General features: G+C 46.8%; 1 protein-coding gene across 1 annotated transcript; it reads right to left on the reverse strand.

Annotated features, from left to right (window-relative positions):
- Positions 1-4,258: 4,258 nt before the first annotated feature.
- On the reverse strand, positions 4,259-15,897 carry LOC116944907 (histone chaperone ASF1-like). The gene is made up of 4 exons (XM_032958857.2): positions 15,214-15,897; positions 11,521-11,636; positions 10,164-10,340; positions 4,259-8,656 (listed from the first exon to the last, which is right to left on the reverse strand). Exons 1-4 carry the CDS (start codon positions 15,320-15,322, stop codon positions 8,390-8,392), a joined length of 669 nt encoding a protein of 222 aa, XP_032814748.1. The 5' UTR covers positions 15,323-15,897; the 3' UTR covers positions 4,259-8,389.
- Positions 15,898-17,930: the final 2,033 nt, after the last annotated feature.

Consider the following 17,930-nt stretch of genomic DNA (forward strand, 5'->3'; position numbering starts at 1 on the left):
CAGACTCGCAAAGAGTTCACACAGACTCGCACAGAGACCCACACAGACTCACACAGAGATTCACACAGACTCGCACAGAGACCCACACAGACTCGCACAGAGATTCACACAGACTCGCACAGAGATTCACACAGACTCGCACAGAGACCCACCCAGACTCGCACAGAGATTCACAGAGACTCGCAGAGACCCACAGACTCGCACAGAGATTCACACAAACTCGCACAGAGATTCACATAGACTCGCACAGAGATTCACACAGACTCGCAGAGACCCACACAGACTCGCACAGAGATTCCCACAGACTCGCAGAGACCCACACAGACTCGCACAGAGATTCCCACAGACTCGCAGAGACCCACACAGACTCGCAGAGACCCACAGACTCGCAGAGACCCACAGAATCGCAGAGACCCACACAGACTCGCAGAGACCCACAGAATCGCAGAGACCCACACAGACTCGCAGAGACTCACACAGACTCGCAGAGATCCACAGACTCGCAAAGATCCACACAGACTCGCAGAGACCCACACAGACTCGCAGAGACCCACACAGACTGGCAGAGACCCACACAGACTCGCAGAGACCCACACACTCGCACAGAGATTCACACAGACTCGCACAGAGATTCAAACAGACTCGCAGAGGCCCACACAGACTCGCAGAGATCCACACAGACTCGCGGAGACCCACACAGACTCGCAGAGCCCCACACAGACTCGCAGAGACCCATACAGACTCGCAGAGGCCCACACAGACTCGCAAAGATCCACAGAATCGCAGAGACCCACAGACTCGCAGAGACCCACACAGATTCGTAGAGACTCGCAAAGAGACACACACAGATTCGCATCGAGACCCACATACTGACACAGATACACTCACACAAAGGCGCAGCCCTGCATGTGTTTTTTTTTTATCACACCCCTTTCAAAATGACCTACATCGAAGGGTATTCCAAGGAAATTCTACGTATAAATAAGAAATAATAAAATAACATAATAGCGTACGACGTTTCGGTTGCAACACAAGCAGCCATCATCAGGTACAGAAGAGCTACATTTACGAGAGAGAGGAAACACATAACCCCAGATGTATATACAGACACCCAAGTAGGGGGGAACTAACACATACAACAGGGGACACAGAGAGAGAAGCATACCAAACAAACAGGGTTTAGCAAAATTTGTAAACCATATAAAGCAACACAGACGGTCGGTCAAAACACGCTATTTCAAAGATTGCTAATTCTTTGAAATAGCAATCTTTGAAATAGCGTAATCAACCAGCCTATGCGTTAATTGTGTTTTGACCAACCGTCTGTGTTGCTTTATATGGTTTCCAAATTTTGCTAAACCCTGTTTGTTTGGTATGCTTCTCTCTCTGTGTCCCCTGTTGTATCTGTGTTAGTTCCCCCCTACTTGGGTGTCTGTATATACATCTGGGGTTATGTGTTTCCTCTCGTAAATTTAGCTCTTCTGTACCTGATGATGGCTGCTTGTGTTGCAACCGAAACGTCGTACGCTATTTTATTATTTCTTATTTATACGTGACTTTACCGAAAAAACCAAAGAGTAATTCCTGCAGTCACGAAAGCTTCGAATCCAAGTCTGAAGGAAATTCTAGCCTCCTTTACCAAGCTGGCCACCATGCACAGTACTTGCCAATCGATTAGATGTGGTGTATTTATACTATTTAGGGGCGCCACGGTGGCTATGAGAGGTTAACTACCTCGCCTGGTATACAGGAGGTTGTGGGTTCGATCTCTACCCTGATGACGCCTGCTGCTGCTGCATATTTGGAGTTTTCGCGTGTCTCTCTCATTATCATCACGGTGGCTAGGAGATGTTAACTACCTCGCCTGGTATACAGGAGGTTGTGGGTTCAATCTCTACCGTGATGACGCCTGCTGTTGCTGCTGTATATTTGGAGTTTGCGTGTCTCTCTCTCTCTCATTATCATCACGGTGTCTAGATGTTAACTACCTCGCCTGGTGTACAGGAGGTTGTGGGTTCGATCCCGATGCATATTTGGTGTTTGCGTGTCTCTCTCCCCGTGGTCGCGTGGATTTTTACCAGGAACCTTCAGGTTTTCACCACCACATTTATAATCAACATCATCACGGCTTGAGATTATTTGGTTGCTATACATTTCCACACGACGTATAGCCACTTCGTTGAGCGACCATTTGTGAAAAAGAGCGACATATCTCAGTGGGGCTTTCCTGATAAAAAAAAACACACAAGCTTTCCAATGCATACCCTTTCTTTTGCACTCAAAAGTATAAAGTAAAATAAATGCTTTTGACCCCGGAATTCATCAAATGTTTGTGGGTGGCTCGCATGAAGAACATTTTACACGTCGAAAGGAAGGCTACCCACTTTTATTGAGCGCATTAAATTATATTAAGGGGCCGTCCATAAATGACGTCACGCGCCTGGGGGGGGTCAGACATTTGTGACGAGGGGGGGGGGGGTGAGAAATGTGACGTCAAATAAAAATGCGCAACTTTAAATAAATATAGACAACACGTTATACTTAATTAAATAGACGTTCTAATAAATGTTTTCTTCTACAGCATCAGAGGGCAGCGCCACATTAAAAACGCACTACAATGACAATAGTTTAAAGCGATTTGAAGCATGTTATATTTTCAAAATGGAAATATGGTTTTGGGGGGGGCAGAGCTTTGTGACGTCATATTTGAGGGGGGGGTCTGACTTTTTGTGACGTCGTGTGACGAGGGGGGGGGGTTAAAAGCGTCCAAAATCACGTGACGTCATTTATGGACGGCCCCTAATTCCAGGGTCAAAAACATTTACTTTCTACTCGAGTGCAAATAAAGGTGTGCGCATTTAAAAATCTATATTTTTTTCATTACTTTGCTGTATTTTTGTGTCTACTTGGTGCTTTTGCGCAAAGAGGGGGGGGGGTGGACCACAGCGGCCGCTCCGGTGCCATAACGAGCGGCGATAGAAGCGCCCCGTTCATTGGTCAAAGGCTGGCCAGCTACATTCGTTGTCATTGGACCAGACGTTTGGTTGAATGGTAGGGGTGGGCGCGACCATTTGTGATTGCAAAAAAAATGGGGGGGGGGGGGTGGAATGTACGAGTATTAATTAGTAAACATTTAGTTAAAACAGGAATAGACACCACGATGGGTGGGATCTGGAAAGGCTTTTTTTTTTAAACGAAATCTTGAATCGTCACGCGAGGAAACGAGTCGGTGTGTAGACAATTTCAGCTCGTTCAGCTTCGTAGACCTGAATAGCGTCAAAACATTTCAAAATAATATAAACAAACACGGCAAGTTCAATGAAAGTGTGTAATAATAAATGTTTTTTTCATGGTTTATACTGCGGAAGGAGGGGGTGAGGGTATTTATCATTCCTCCGGTATAATTAAAAGTCTAATAAACGTGCCCGTTGTTAAAACAGCTTGGATGAAATCGCCAACTTTCTGGATTTTGCAAGTCCGGTTTGCTAATCATTACTGCACAAGGCCACTCGACACGTGTGTGAAAGAGAGCTTCATAGCTCATCGGATTCCTCCAGTCTACGTGAAGTTTCTGATACGTTAGAAAACATTCTTCTGAACATGTCAATAACTAAAGTATATAACATGGAATGTTGAGTTTTCGGCTCATGAATGATGATGTGCACGTCATCGTACACGTCATCACTTTTTCTTCCGAATCCATACGTTTACGTCATTGTAACAGAATCAATTCCTGGTTCTTTCGGTAGTCACGTTGAAGGGAAACAATAATATAAATATAAAACAATACAATGATCACGTTTCGACTGCAACAGTCATCACACCTGATAATCACACCTGATGCTGACTGCTGCAGTCGAAACGTCGTGAGAATTTTATTGTTTTATATATTTTATTGTTTCCCTTCAACGTGACTTTACCGAAAGAACCAATAATATGAATCACTGCGGTCACGAAAGCTTTAAATAAAAAAAAATAGAATCAATTCCGTAACGGAATCGGGAAGTAAAAGGCCACACGTGGAGGGGGCCTGACTCTTTGGCGCCAGATATCGGAGAGCACGGCGGTCGTGTCGCTAGGGTTGTCTGCGGCGAGTAACGTCTTTAAAAACACGGCGCTGCGAATTACGCCTCCAGATAAAAAAATTAACGGCGAGTCGCTTGTGATGTTCCCGAGATTCGACGGCGAACGGACGTCTCGGAACGGAAATGCGTTATCGCAAATCTGTTTCTCTCTTAAAAACCAAGGAAAAACCCTGTTAACTTTGCAGTGCTTTATTATTATTTTTTATTGCAGAACCTTTGACAGTGCTAAGTAGAAACAATTTGGGGGGGGGGAGGGCGTATGTACAGTATGACAGATGTTTAGTTTTCTTTACACGACAGCCCATTTAGAATCATCCCTTGTGCAACAGAGACCCAGGGGGTAACACAAAGCATTGTAGCACACACGTGTGCACAAACATGGGGAAGCAAACAAAAAAACTTAAAACAAATCCAAACAACCCCCCCTACCCGCCCCACCATGCACAACCTAAAAAAAGTACAACCAAATCCAAAAAAAAAATTCAAGGCGTTACCGCACGCAATACGAACACGTTATTAAACTGTGACGGCATTCTTTACATAGGGGGGGTGAAACACTTGGCGCGCAAAATCTGGTGACAAAAGCGACTTTTTCCGACGCCCGCAAGGGCGATGGGCATCCTTCGTGACAAGGGGTCCTGCGCAAAGGAACGCGGGCGACATTTCTAAAATCATTACGGCGCTGTCAAATGGCTGCGTCTCGAACCGTGGATGATGATACCCCGTCCCATACGGTAACCACGGGAGGATGTTCAGCCTTAAACCACGCTTAGCCTCAATTCTTAATTAATCCCCCGTGAAGGTCTCGTCTCATCGGAGGGCCGAGCGGAAGCCACGTGGTGGTAAGCAGCAGCAAGCCACCGCCACCACCACCACAGGGTGACCTACAAGCTTGCAGTGACATCTTGATAGCTGGCCAGCTTTGGGATAACTTCGTTCGCGCGTGCGTGCGCATCGATTAGCGCTGGTAATCCGACGTCGAGCGGCGTCACACAGGATGCCGACCCAACGCCACAGCCGCCGTCACCCCCCCCCCTTCCAAAGCCTACTGGGTTCGACTCTTGGCCATGGCTGGCGAGAGTAGCAAAAAGTGGCGAAATGGGCACCACGAGACCGACAACACCCCCCCCGGGCGCGTCTCCAGCAAGGTTGATTCGCCGTTAACCGTTGGTTTGCGGGTGCAGGGGATACAAGGGAGTCGGCCCCGTATCCGGAACGTGTCCCCTCGCGTGCCGTAGCAGGCGCTGGCCGTCGTAGGCGCTTGCAGATGGCGATTGCCCCCCCCAGCAGGCAGTAATGGAGGGGTGGGCGATCTTTAAGGCCAAAGCAAGGTCAGGCAATATGTGATCGTAGAAAGGAAGCTTGCGTACGCGATTTTCCCAATGACGGGTCCAGCGTTAATTGTCCGGCGAGCAACCGTTCAACGTGCCTTGCTTGTTGTTTAGCTTGTCTTCCGCACCCCCCCGCCCACCGCAACCTCTGATTAGCATGGTTGGTAAAGTACGGTGCCAGATAAGTTCAACGTACACACGAGCATACATGTGCCGAAAACAAAGATTACGGGATGATAATTTACGTTAAAAAAAACCTGCTATGTAAAACACGAATTACACATTTTCATAAAGAGTGTGTGAAGAAATACATAAATGTTACTTTATTAACTATACATAGTACTTGTATAAAATGCATTTATTTTTGACTCTACAACTTCAAAATGGTCGCTCTGGCGCGCAAGCGTGACAACTCCGCTTTAATCCCACGCACAACCCTTTTGTAAAGAACTCCAGGGAACGAACTCTCTCCGCAACTTACTCCGGCCTACCGCGCACCGCCAATAACGATAAAACCACACACACACCACCACCTCCACTTCTAACAATGGCCAACAAAACATTAATCTGATTCGCTATTAGCCCGTGCTAACCAAGGGGGCATGCGGGAAGTTGTGGTCTTTACCGGCCTAGGTGGCGAATGCTAGCAGCATTCAACTTGACGGCTATCCATCAACACCACTACCACTACCATGGTCAGAAAGGTTAATGTTATATCAATTGTCCGTTTTCATAGACACGCACTTAATATGCATTAAAGATTTTTTTCCCCGTAGACGTTTCCTATCAAATGAGTTCTCCCAAAACAACAATCTATAAAATCGGACATTCTACGGCACCCTTCGACAACATCGTACATATTTGTGATCGAGGAAGAAAAAAAAACCCCACCGCTTTCATAAAATCATTATTAGCATTTGCCACCCTGGCTGGGAAAGATAAGAAATTGTTGAGTCAATTGGCTCAAAGACCCCTCTGGGCCATTGTCATCCACCTCATCATCCATCCTGCCGCACCTCCCCTTAAGCGCATTCATAAAAATAAATATTACAATTAATCAACTGTGTGAGCAGGTGCGAGAACAAAAGACACCCCTCCCCGCACCCCCTTCCGCTCTGCAAATTTGATCTTTCCTAACAAACGTACAAATGCACAGGACATAGGCACCACCACCACAGCGATTCTCAACACGTCAACGACGTCACGACACCGATTTGTGAATGGCGTGTAGCACGACTCGCAGGTAATAGCGTGTGGCCTCACTCCCGTTTGATTATTATTCACATTTGTTCAATGTGCGTTGCCCCTCCCCCCAATTTATATCCCTATTGTGCTACTGCCATGTCATGAGTTACTTTAAAATAATCTAAATTGAAAACGAATTTCTTAAAGAACCACTTTGTGTTCAGTTTAACCTTCCCCCGCACCTCCAATTAGCGCCGGTTGCCAACGTACGGTGCGAAAGAAGTTAAACGTACATACGTATTAAGGCTGACAGTTGTCATCTCGGGAGATGGGCGTCAACACTTGGGCGCGTAATCATAACGGGTCGACACACCGACCGAAATATATTCTCACAACTCCACGCTTCTTCTAAATCGTGCATGGTAACAGGAGTCTGATAACTAACGTTGCGCAAAATACTCTTGCAAATACGCGCCCTGACGTGAGTGTAGGAAAATGCACAGCTAAGACAGGGGTAGCAGGGGAGTGGGAAAAGAGAACACAAACAAGACAGTGCCAAAGGTAGACGAAAATATTATTCTTGAATCAAACTGAAACGCCAAATTGTGACAATTCATTCAATGGCTTTGGGGGGGGGAGGTGGTGTACGGGGGATATGGAGGCGAACGTTGTGACATACCTAGACAACGCCAATTTAGAACAAGTATATTACGTTTTGTGCTTTAATCTCATCTTGTAACTGGGCTGAAACGATTGCTTTGCAGCGCACGAGAAATTGCTCATTTCTTTAGAAATCCAGGAAATAATTTGGAGGGGGGGAGGCAGCGGTAGAGGGAAAAGTGACAATACCAACATAGGCAGGAGCCCACGGGGGGATTATTCAGCCACCTCCAAAATTCTGAATCTGTCACGACAAAAAAAAACGGCAGCGGCTTTTCCGTAGCTTTCCACACTGGAGGTCAACGGCAAGTGACCTCCACGGCGCATCGAAGCCTTCGGCCTACCTCGATGAAAACCCCTCAACTAAACTACTTTTATTTTACCAGGTGTAAGGCCCCACTGAGCTATGTAGCTCTTTTTTCAGAAGGGACCTGGCAATTACAAATGGTAACTCAACGAAGTGGCTTATCATCGTGTGTAAATGTACGAACAGCCAAATACTCTAAACGCGTGACATTGATTCTAAATGTGGGGAGGAAAATCCGTAGGACCTGGATAAAAATCCACGCGACCCACAGGGGAGACATCTAAAACTCCAAAAGGACAGCAGCAGGCGTCAGGATCGGGATCGAACCCATGACCTCCTGCATACCACGCGAGGTAGTTAACATCTCGCCAATGTCACCCCACCCCCGCCTCTCTCCCACCCACACAACCACCCACATCCCGAACCAAACTCTCCGCTCCGTCTGCCTCATACCACGCACACTGGAGCTGTGAGAAGTAAAAAGGAGTGAACCAAAAAAGTAGGGGATAGCAGCTGGGGGGGGGGCGGGGGGCGTTGTGGTGGACGGTCCGCTCCTGACCTGCAAGGGTTTCATGTCGGCAAGCCGAAAAGCAAAGTCGCTTCCTGTCGATATAAAAAGACAACACAAACAAGGCGGTGATGGTGGGGGGGGGGGGGCATCACACCATGCCACGGAACTGAAAACCCTTCCGGAGCACGGTTGCGAGAAACGCACGACGTGGCCGTTGGAACAACTTCACGGTTTTTCTGTTTAGTTTTTTTAATCCCGCGGCAATTTCGGAAACGCGACAAACGACAACGATGGAAGAGGAGGCGCGAAGTCAGAGGCAGTCCATGGAGTTGCTGTTGTCGGGGTGGACGTTGAGGGCAAGGGCGGAGGACGACATGCCGAGCGGCGGTGGCGGTGAGAAGGCTGGCAATCCCTTCGTGGACAGTCCCGGCGAGGCCGTCGCCGCCGTCATGGACGCCGCAGAGTTCGATGCCAGCGCCGGGTCGACGTTCTCACGCTCCGCCACTTTCTGCGAGTCGTCCCAGTTGATCTGGAACCGTGTGACGCGGGGGCTCGTGCCCAGCACGTTCCTCTGGAGCTGGAGGGGAATATACCACGGGAGTGGGCGGGCGGAGAGGGAGCCGTCGTTATTGTGATTCCACCCCGACTGGACATGTGTGAGCTTCATAGCTCATCGGATTCCTCATCCAGTTTAAGTAAAGATTCTGATTCTGTGTTCATTACCAGGGCCCAGGAATAGGAGCTAGGTTGGATACCAAGAGCTGCATTGCAAAGCCTCAAGGACCGAGGCAGGTTAATTATCACCAAAAGCCTGAGAATAGCGCGGCAGGTTCACTATCACAACTAAAACTATTTTTTTATTTTACCAGGTAAGGCCCCACTGAGCGATGTGGCTCTTTTCATAAGCGGCCTGGCTATCACAAATGATGGCCCAACGAAGTGGCTTATTATCATCACGTGGAAATTGAAAGCTAAAAGTCTCTAAAACGTGTGAAGTTGATTCTATACGTGGAGGGGAAAAAACCGGAGGACCTGGAGAAAAGCCATGAGACCACGGGGAGAGAAACTTGCAAACTCAAAATATACAAATTTTCGGGATCGAACCCACAACCTCCTGTATATCAGGCGAGGTAGTTAACATCTCGCCTCCCGTGGCGCCCCAGGAATTAAAGCCTGGTTTAGTTTTAACCGGCTATATCATCAACGATCTCGGACTTGAGCTAAAATTAAGCTTTTAAGTGGCCATATAGGCCACATTTAGTGGTAAAAGGACAGCGATTGGGCCAGGTTTATCATCACGACCCACAGATTAAGCCAGATTAAGTGTTAGGAATATCAAGGGCTGAGCCAGATTAGGCGTGAGGAGCCCAGGAATTGAAGCTAGATTAAGTGTTAAAAGTCAAGAAATTCAGCCCGGGATAATTACCACAGCCCACGAATTAAGTCAGATTAAGAAGTAACGAGGCGATGGATATAACCAGGTTTATTTTCGCAAGGCCCAAAAATAAGGCCCGATTAAAAAAACTAAACTATAAAAACTATTTTTTAATTTTACCAGGTAAGGCCCACTGAACTATATATCTCTTTTTCAGAAGTGACCTGGCCACAAACGATAGCTCAGTGAAGTGGCTTATCACATACAAATGTATAACAGCTAAATACCCTGAATGCACGTTGATTCTCAACGTGGAGGGAAAAAAAACGGAGGACCCGGAGAAAAATCCACACAATCACAGGGAGGGAGAAACATGCAAACTCCAAATATGCATGTTGAACTTCTTTCACAACGTACGTAGCAAACTGTGCTAATCGGAAGTTGCGGGGTAAGGACAACAAACTAAACACAAAAAGCAGTTTTAAATAAATGAGGTTTCAATCTAGATATGAAAGTGCATAGCTCCAGTGGCTTCCTAATATTGGACAGACGGCCGCAGAAGCGCATCCAAAAGCACGCTATGTTTTGACCGTCTTTGTTCGATGGCCAGTCAAATATGCAGCAGGCATCGTCAGGGTCGAGGGGATTGAACCTACGCGCTCCTGCATAACCTGGCACGGCAGTTAATATCTCGCCAACCGTGGCGCACCTTGGAGTAATCAGGTTTGGCGGGAGGGTTCTCCTTGAGCTCGGGGTCGATGTACTCGTTGTTGACGTAGTAGCCAATGCGGATGAACTCCTGGTTGCGGTACGTGCACGTGATGAGCACGACCGTGACGCCGACCGCGTCCGTGTCGGGGATCAGCTCCGGGTTCGCGGCCATCGCCTACAGCGAGCGGGGGGACGCAGATGGAGCGAAAGAGAGAGGGGAGATGGGTTGGAGGGATATGAGATGGAGGGAAGGAGATTGACAGAGCAAGATGACAAGATATAGGAAGACGGAGGGAGATGCAGAGACAGAAAGATAGAGAGATATAGGAAGACAGAGAGAGGGAGACAGGGAGGATGTTTGAGAGAGAAAGAATTTGGAGCAGGCCGAGGAGGAATATGGAGGGAGACAAGTTCAATGGAGGGAGATATAGGGAGACAAAGACACAGAGAGGGAGATAGCATGTGAAATAGAAAGATGGAGGGGAAGAAGATTGAGGGCAGCAACAAGGGGAAGATGGAGCGGGACACAAGTTAACCAACAATGCCATTTTGCCACACTTCCATCTGCTGCCTATAATGTAATAATGCAGCAACAGCAGCCTATAACACTCCGCTGCTTCATGCATAGTGGTCGCCCTTCCAAGCACTATGTACGTATGTATTTGGAACTTCTTTTGCAACCGTGCTCATCGGAGATGTTGAGCGCTAACCCTGCGTAGTTTCCCTACATGACTAAAATCGGGGTGTATTCCAGCAGATTTGGTCACAGGCACTGTAGCACATAAGATAAATTAGAGCAGATTTGACCAAGATTTGTGCACAGTGCGTTCGACGATTAAGGACAACTGTTGGCTATGATGATCATCATTACGATAATGCAGCAGGGGTGGCCAACCTGTACCAGATCATGAGCCAAAAAGTACCCGCGAGTTCTGCGGCCATCCTCCCCGTCCATAGCACGGATAATCGAGTTTATTGTATAAAAGTTTATATATAGTGACAGTTTTCGGTACAGCACGGGAGACGTTCATTATTCTTTGCTACGACTGTGATAGTACATTTCTACGTGATGCCCCTTTGATAGAGCCACGTGATGAATTAAAGAGCCGCATTTGGCTCGGGAAACACCGCTTGGCCACTGCTGCGGTAACGCTACTGGTGACGACGATAGCGCTATGCAACGATGATGTCCAACGCCGAAACGCATACATTCATTCACGAACAAAACGCGACATTTCGAGACAACGCAAAATATAAGGCGCCGCACAAAAAAACAAGACGAAGAAACCGACCGCAATCGCGATGGCACAATGGATGGAGGAAGAAGAGACAGAGAGACAGATCGAGATCGGTACCTGGAAGACGAACATGTGGCAACCGGCGGGGACAGGCCCCACGAGCACCGAGTCCAGCGTCTGGTCGTACTCCTCGCTCTCGGCCGAGCCCACGTAGATAATCTTCCACTCTAGGTCTACGATACAAAAAAATAGTAAAATAAAATTACGTCACAAATTCTGTCCACGTGCTGCATGCATGTTGAACTGCTTTCGCACCGTACGTGGCCGACCGTGCAAAGCGGGCAGAGGTGCGGGGGGAAGGATAACAAACCAAAAAACTAGTTTCTGTAGATTTAGAGGCATGGGGGAAAACCCATGTGAAGCACTAGATAGACGGCCAGAGGCGGCGCCAACAAATGCCCGAGTTCTGTGGTCCTATATTAGAATGTTTGATCAACTCCGTTACGTGTACGTCATCGGAATGGCACTGGCGTGTGGCAGAGTAGAGAGTGGCGGTCGTGTTGCTACAGTCTCCTGTGGTGAGTAACAATGTCTTTAAAAACAACGGCGCTCCTACGCATCCCTAAATTAAGTTAACGATGAATCGCAGATAATCAATTAACTGTGATGATTTCGGGGTCGTCACTCGGAATCGAGGTTGCTTCGCATGTACACTTTTATTAAATACAATACGTAGCGCGACCAAATGCGACCCCCATCTTAAGAACCATGATTGACGTAAATGAATCGTGAGCACAATATTTAGCAGAAAACGTTAAAATTCATTATTACAAACCTGCCAACCCGTACGATTCACCTGTATTATTGTACAGGGAAATTTAGTTTTCAGGCGCATAGAGCGTAAAGCCGTTTCAATACGCGCAAAATCGTTGTTTTTGTCTGTGGTTCTCCCTTGTGATGGGACTTTGTAGGATGAACGTTGAGATTTAAAAGGGCACGGGGTGACCAATAAGATCTGAATTGCTCCGTAATAAGGTAGGGCACTGATAAGGCGTTGACGGGTATGTTATTACAATGTCTGGCTCGCACACACACACACATCGGGCCATGTTTCTCACTCCTTTAGCCGGGCGTTCCATCGTTCGCCTCGACCACCCCACTCGCCACCTCGTCTAGCGACATGGCTTAATATACAAAGCAATGTTTATTGTAATTAAATCACGGAACTCAAGAGAATATTGTAGGTCCAATACGGTGTTGTCTGCGTATGAACAGTATTTCCGTGTTCACCGCTTTTGTCAATCCACTGCTGGAATGAGGGCCTCCCCCACGTCGTGGTGGTAATTTGGACCATACTTCACTGCACCGGTCAGTGCCAATCCAAGGAGTTATGCACAGAAGGTTGAGCATTGTACGGTACAACTAAGTACAGCATTGTTTATTGTTGCCTCTGCTGGCAAAGCATATGAATGTACGACTACTATTTTTCCTCGTATTATTTGAGTTTGTACGAGTGCCCTATGTAATTTACGCGGTTAAACGCTTACGGTGTATTTACACTCGGGACTAAATAACTCCCCCCCCACCCCGCAAAAAAATCGCGCCAAATTGTGTTTGTACGCACAAGTTGCCTCACCAGGGCATGCGGCGTTACTGAATGGCGTTTCGTCTGGCTATATAAGTGTGTCGTTAACCAATCGCGTCGTGCCGTTTAACGCTTAAACATTTCGGGTCGTTTTAATTTGCCGCGCGATTTGTTTTGTCGATTGCAATCGGAACGTCACGTCGCTCGGATGATCGAATTAAAGTCGCCCCAAGCACCATTGCATGCCGAACGCACGGTTTATATTTTTGTATTTTACGTTCTGAAACTATAGCATTGTTGCACGGACGGGGCCTGTCGCTTTTTACTCTTCTTCCACCGAATAACATTTTATCGCGGAGTTTGTCGATTCTCGCGCCTCACAAAGTGAAATGCAGAAAATCGCGCCAAATTGCACTGTACGCCGATGTACAGTGCGCGCGAGTCCAATCTACATTTACACATTCCCGAAAACCGCTTTACCCCGCCGTATAAATCTCGTAGCGTAGGGGGGGGGGGGTCTCTTCATTTTACCTCACGGCTGTTTATATTTAACACTTTTTCGTTATTCATTTGTTTGAAATCTAAACAAAATCGCGCCCAATCGCGTTGTGTACAGTACGCGGCACCGTACAGCATTGACAGCTAAAAAGTGTTCGTCCCGTCACTTGAATAACGCGGACTATTTTTTTTATTTTTTAAACTCTCCGTTGTAATTTAATAACGCGGCGTTCGTATTTGTTTTTTTAATCCCCCGCGTTATTACTAAAAGAGTCGAAACTTAAATTGCGCCAAATTCATTATCGCGCGCTTTTTAGCGCCAAATCAGGGCCTCACGCAATATCCCCACGGCCTCAGATAGATTTAACTTTTTTTAAAACAATACTACAAAAAACACTTACCCTAACACACACAACTACACAGACAAGAACAAAAATACGCAAACCGCAAAAATTAAACGCCGATCAATACACGAAACACGCTAACACTCGTTTAAAGCCTGTAACACAAGGCCCTCAAAAACAACCCATCCACCACCCGCTAACATCGATAAAAACGTTTTAAAATACGCCACGGTAACAAAAAAGTAGTAAGATTTCTTGGCGTAATACGTTAAAGTAGCGTTAACGATATATAGTATCGTTAGGTATAACTATTATAATAACCAGGCGTCACAATGTCACGCTTTTTTTAAAGTGGAGATTATGGCCTTAATAGGCGCGGCGCCGCCTACGTACACTTTATAGTTTCCCAAATATATATTAGGAGCAAAATGTAGTAACACCCCCCCCCCCCCCACTCTGTATCACAAACTCTTAACGATGTCAACGTGTAACTCCACTAAGATGTGAACCACGACAAACCAACGGTGGGTGGGTATAAAAGTCAGACATCACTACATCGGGCCATTTCACGGTTAAAATAAGGTTTTAAAAAAGTACCTAGCAACAATTTGCTGCGACCGTTTACAACAACAAAAGTGTGAGCAATATAAACCGATCAAAACAAACACTACTCATTGTAACCGAGTCACAAGGCAGACAGACGGACTCCCGGTTTTTATCCGAGAGGTTTTTGTTGTTTTAATGAGTGACAATGGGTAACAACATTACGCGGGACCGCGATACATTGGTGCGTTTCAAGAGAAGGAACGGTCTTAAATGTTGTGCACCATAAATCAACAAAAAACACCCCCCGTAGAGAGACTGTGCTTTTTATTAATGTAAGCCTTTCCACAGTCGTTTTAATTTCATCGTATACACTCGGGTTTGTCTTGTTTGTGTGAGAGATCTTCATTCAACGAGCACGATGATCCACATGATTATAACTCGTGATGATGATCCGAATGGTAACTCGCGTGGCGATGATCCGTACGATTATAACTCGTGACGATCTTCCGATGTTGAAATGACGATTGGGCAAGTCGCCACCACAAACGGCCAACGATTCAATTTTCAAGCGCCCCCCCCCCCCCATTCGTCGACGTTCACCGACGAACGCGACTCGAAAACCAAACAACAAACTATAAAACGATCGTGATCACACACCGTGGAGGTGATGCGTTTTAACATTCGACAAGAAGCGTCGACCGCTACCCCACCACCACCACTCCTTCTCCTCCCTCCGCTACACATCCGACACGGGCGCACAGAACAAAACCAACCCCCACAAAAGTAAATCGGCGCCAACGTCAAAATCTATTCGGAAACTCCTCCGACAGCACGAACCTTCGAGCAGATCCTCGGTGCACTCGAAGGTGATCTCGAACTGGAAGGGGTTGAAGAAGGGGGACGGGTTGTCGAGCACCACCACATTATTCACTTGAACCTTCGCCATGGGTGCTGCTGCTGCTGCTGTCCGTGCTCACGTAACTACTCGGGGTGGGGGGGGTGACTTTAGCTGGTTTGTCTACAATTACAATGATTGCCGCTCTTCGTCACCGCTGTTTGTAACGACGACAGGCAGCAGCTTGGTGTAGTGTCTCGCTGTTGTTATTAAGAGACGTTAATTGTTCCCAAGCACGCGCCTCCCCTCCCGGAGATTACCGATTGTGATTTGTTTGACCCAACAACCGCTTGTTTGGAACTCCCAATGCTGCCACAACTCGTAAAATTCGCGATTTTTTCTCTTCCCACTCTCCCCCCCCGACGACGACGACTATTTTACAGTCACCGAATCTGGCCCTCGTGAACGCGCTCCCTTGGTATTACAAACACACGGTAAACGAACCACAAATTAAATGACAACTCTTATCAGCGGGTAGTTCCAGAGGCGCTCTTTCCACGGTCTACGCCTCTCGCCCCGGGGGGGGTCTCCGCTGCGTCTCCTCTCTCGTTCCCGCGTACGCGGCCACGCTTCTTGAACGGGGCGCGAGCCGCGCCTCCCATTGGCCCGGGGCGCCGTCACGTGGTTTTTTTTTGTGGGGGGGGGAGGAGGGAGAGAGGGTAACGATTCTAATTGGTTAAACGATTCAATTCTCTCGGCTAACGATTCTATTTGTCTTTTGTGAAACGGTTCGATTCAATCGGTAAAACAATTTCATTCCCTTTGGGTAACGACTCCATTAATCAGATCGTGTAACGATTCAATTATATTTATTTAACGATTTGATTCAATGGGTAACGATTATATTGATCCTTACGTGTAACACTTCGATTCCTATCGGTTAACGATTCCATCCCTTGAGTAACGATTCAATTTTGGGGGGTAACGATTCCATTCATTTGGGTAACGATTCCATTCCTTTCGGGTAACGATTCCATTTACCTTTGGTGTAACGATTGGATTCAATTGGTAAAACGATTCCATTCCTTTGGGTAACGACTCCATTAATCCTTACGTGTAACGATTAAATTCCAATTGATTAACGCTTTGATTCAAAGGGGAACGATTCTATTGATACATTCGATTTCAATTAGTTAACGATTCCATCCCTTGAGTAACGATTCCATTTATCATTACGTGTAACGAATCCATAGCAACTGGTTCACGATTCGATTCCATGGGTTAGGATCCTTTTATCTTTGGTGTAACGATTCAATTCAATTGCTATAAAGATTCGATTCCGGTGGGTACCGATTCCATTTATCATTTACGGGCAACAATTTGATTTCAAATTCTGCAGATATATAGATGCCACTGGTTCTTTACGTTATGCAGATGTGTAGATGCCACTGGTTCTTCAAGTTCTGCAGATGTAGATGCCACTGGTTCTTCACGATCTACATATGTAGCTGCCACTGGTTCTTCACGTTCTGCAGATGTAGATGCCACTGGTTCTCCACGTTCTGCAGATGTAGATGCCACCGGTTCTTCAAGTTCTGTAGATGTAGATGCCACTGATTCTTCACGTTCTGCAGATGTAGATGCCACCGATTCTTCAAGTTCTGTAGATGTAGATGCCACTGGTTATTTACGTTCTGCAGATGTAGATGCCACTGGTTCTTCAAGTTCTGTAGATGTAGATGCCACTGGTTCGTCACGTTCTCCAGATGTAGATGCCACTGGTTCTTCACGTTCTGTAGATGTAGATGCCACCGGTTCTTCATGTTCTGCATATGTAGATGGCACTGGTTCTTCACGTTCTGCAGATGTAGATGCCACTGGTTCTTCATGTTCTGTAGATGTAGATGCCACTGGTTCTTTACGTTCTGCAGATGTAGATGCCACTGGTTCTGCAGATGTAGATGCCACTTGTTCTTCAAGTTCTGCAGATGTATATGCCACCGGTTCTTCACGTTCTGCAGATTTAGATGCCACTGGTTCTTCACGTTCTGCAGATGTAGGTGCCACTGGTTCTCCACGTTCTGCAGATGTAGATGACATTGGTTCTTCACGTTCTGCAGATGTAGATGCCACCGGTTCTTCAAGTTCTGTAGATGTAGATGCCACTGATTCTTCACGTTCTGCAGGTGTAGATGCCACCGGTTCTTCAAGTTCTGTAGATGTAGATGCCACTGGTTATTTACGTTGTGCAGATGTAGATGCCACTGGTTCTTCAAGTTCTGTAGATGTAGATGCCACTGGTTCGTCACGTTCTCCAGATGTAGATGCCACTGGTTCTTCACGTTCTCTAGATGTAGATGCCACTGGTTCTTCATGTTCTACAGATGTAGATTCCACTGGTTCTTCACGTTCTGCAGATGTAGATGCCACCGGTTCTTCATGTTCTGCATATGTAGATGGCACTGGTTCTTCACGTTCTGCAGATGTAGATGCCACTGGTTCTTCATGTTCTGTAGATGTAGATGCCACTGGTTCTTTACGTTCTGCAGATGTAGATGCCACTGGTTCTGCAGATGTAGATGCCACTTGTTCTTCAAGTTCTACAGATGTATATGCCACCGGTTCTTCACGTTCTGCAGATATAGATGCCACTGGTTTTTCACGTTCTGCAGATGTAGGTGCCACTGGTTCTCCACGTTCTGCAGATGTAGATGCCACT

This window comes from Petromyzon marinus, chromosome 1, assembly GCF_048934315.1.
Source record: "Petromyzon marinus isolate PM22_M1 ecotype Great Lakes invasive population chromosome 1, UKy_Petmar_22M1.pri1.0, whole genome shotgun sequence".
NCBI lineage: Eukaryota > Metazoa > Chordata > Hyperoartia > Petromyzontiformes > Petromyzontidae > Petromyzon > Petromyzon marinus.

Bases quoted from the DNA above. Each gene is read 5' to 3' on its own strand.
- LOC116944907 (XM_032958857.2), bottom strand. From the start codon at position 15,322: ATGGCGAAGGTTCAAGTGAATAATGTGGTGGTGCTCGACAACCCGTCC. The intron at 11,637-15,213 runs GTTCGTGCTGTC...TTTGTATCGTAG, and splicing joins CACCGAGGATCTGCTCGAAG to ACCTAGAGTGGAAGATTATC. The intron at 8,657-10,163 runs GTGCGCCACGGT...ATTCCCCTCCAG, and splicing joins CCAAACCTGATTACTCCAAG to CTCCAGAGGAACGTGCTGGG.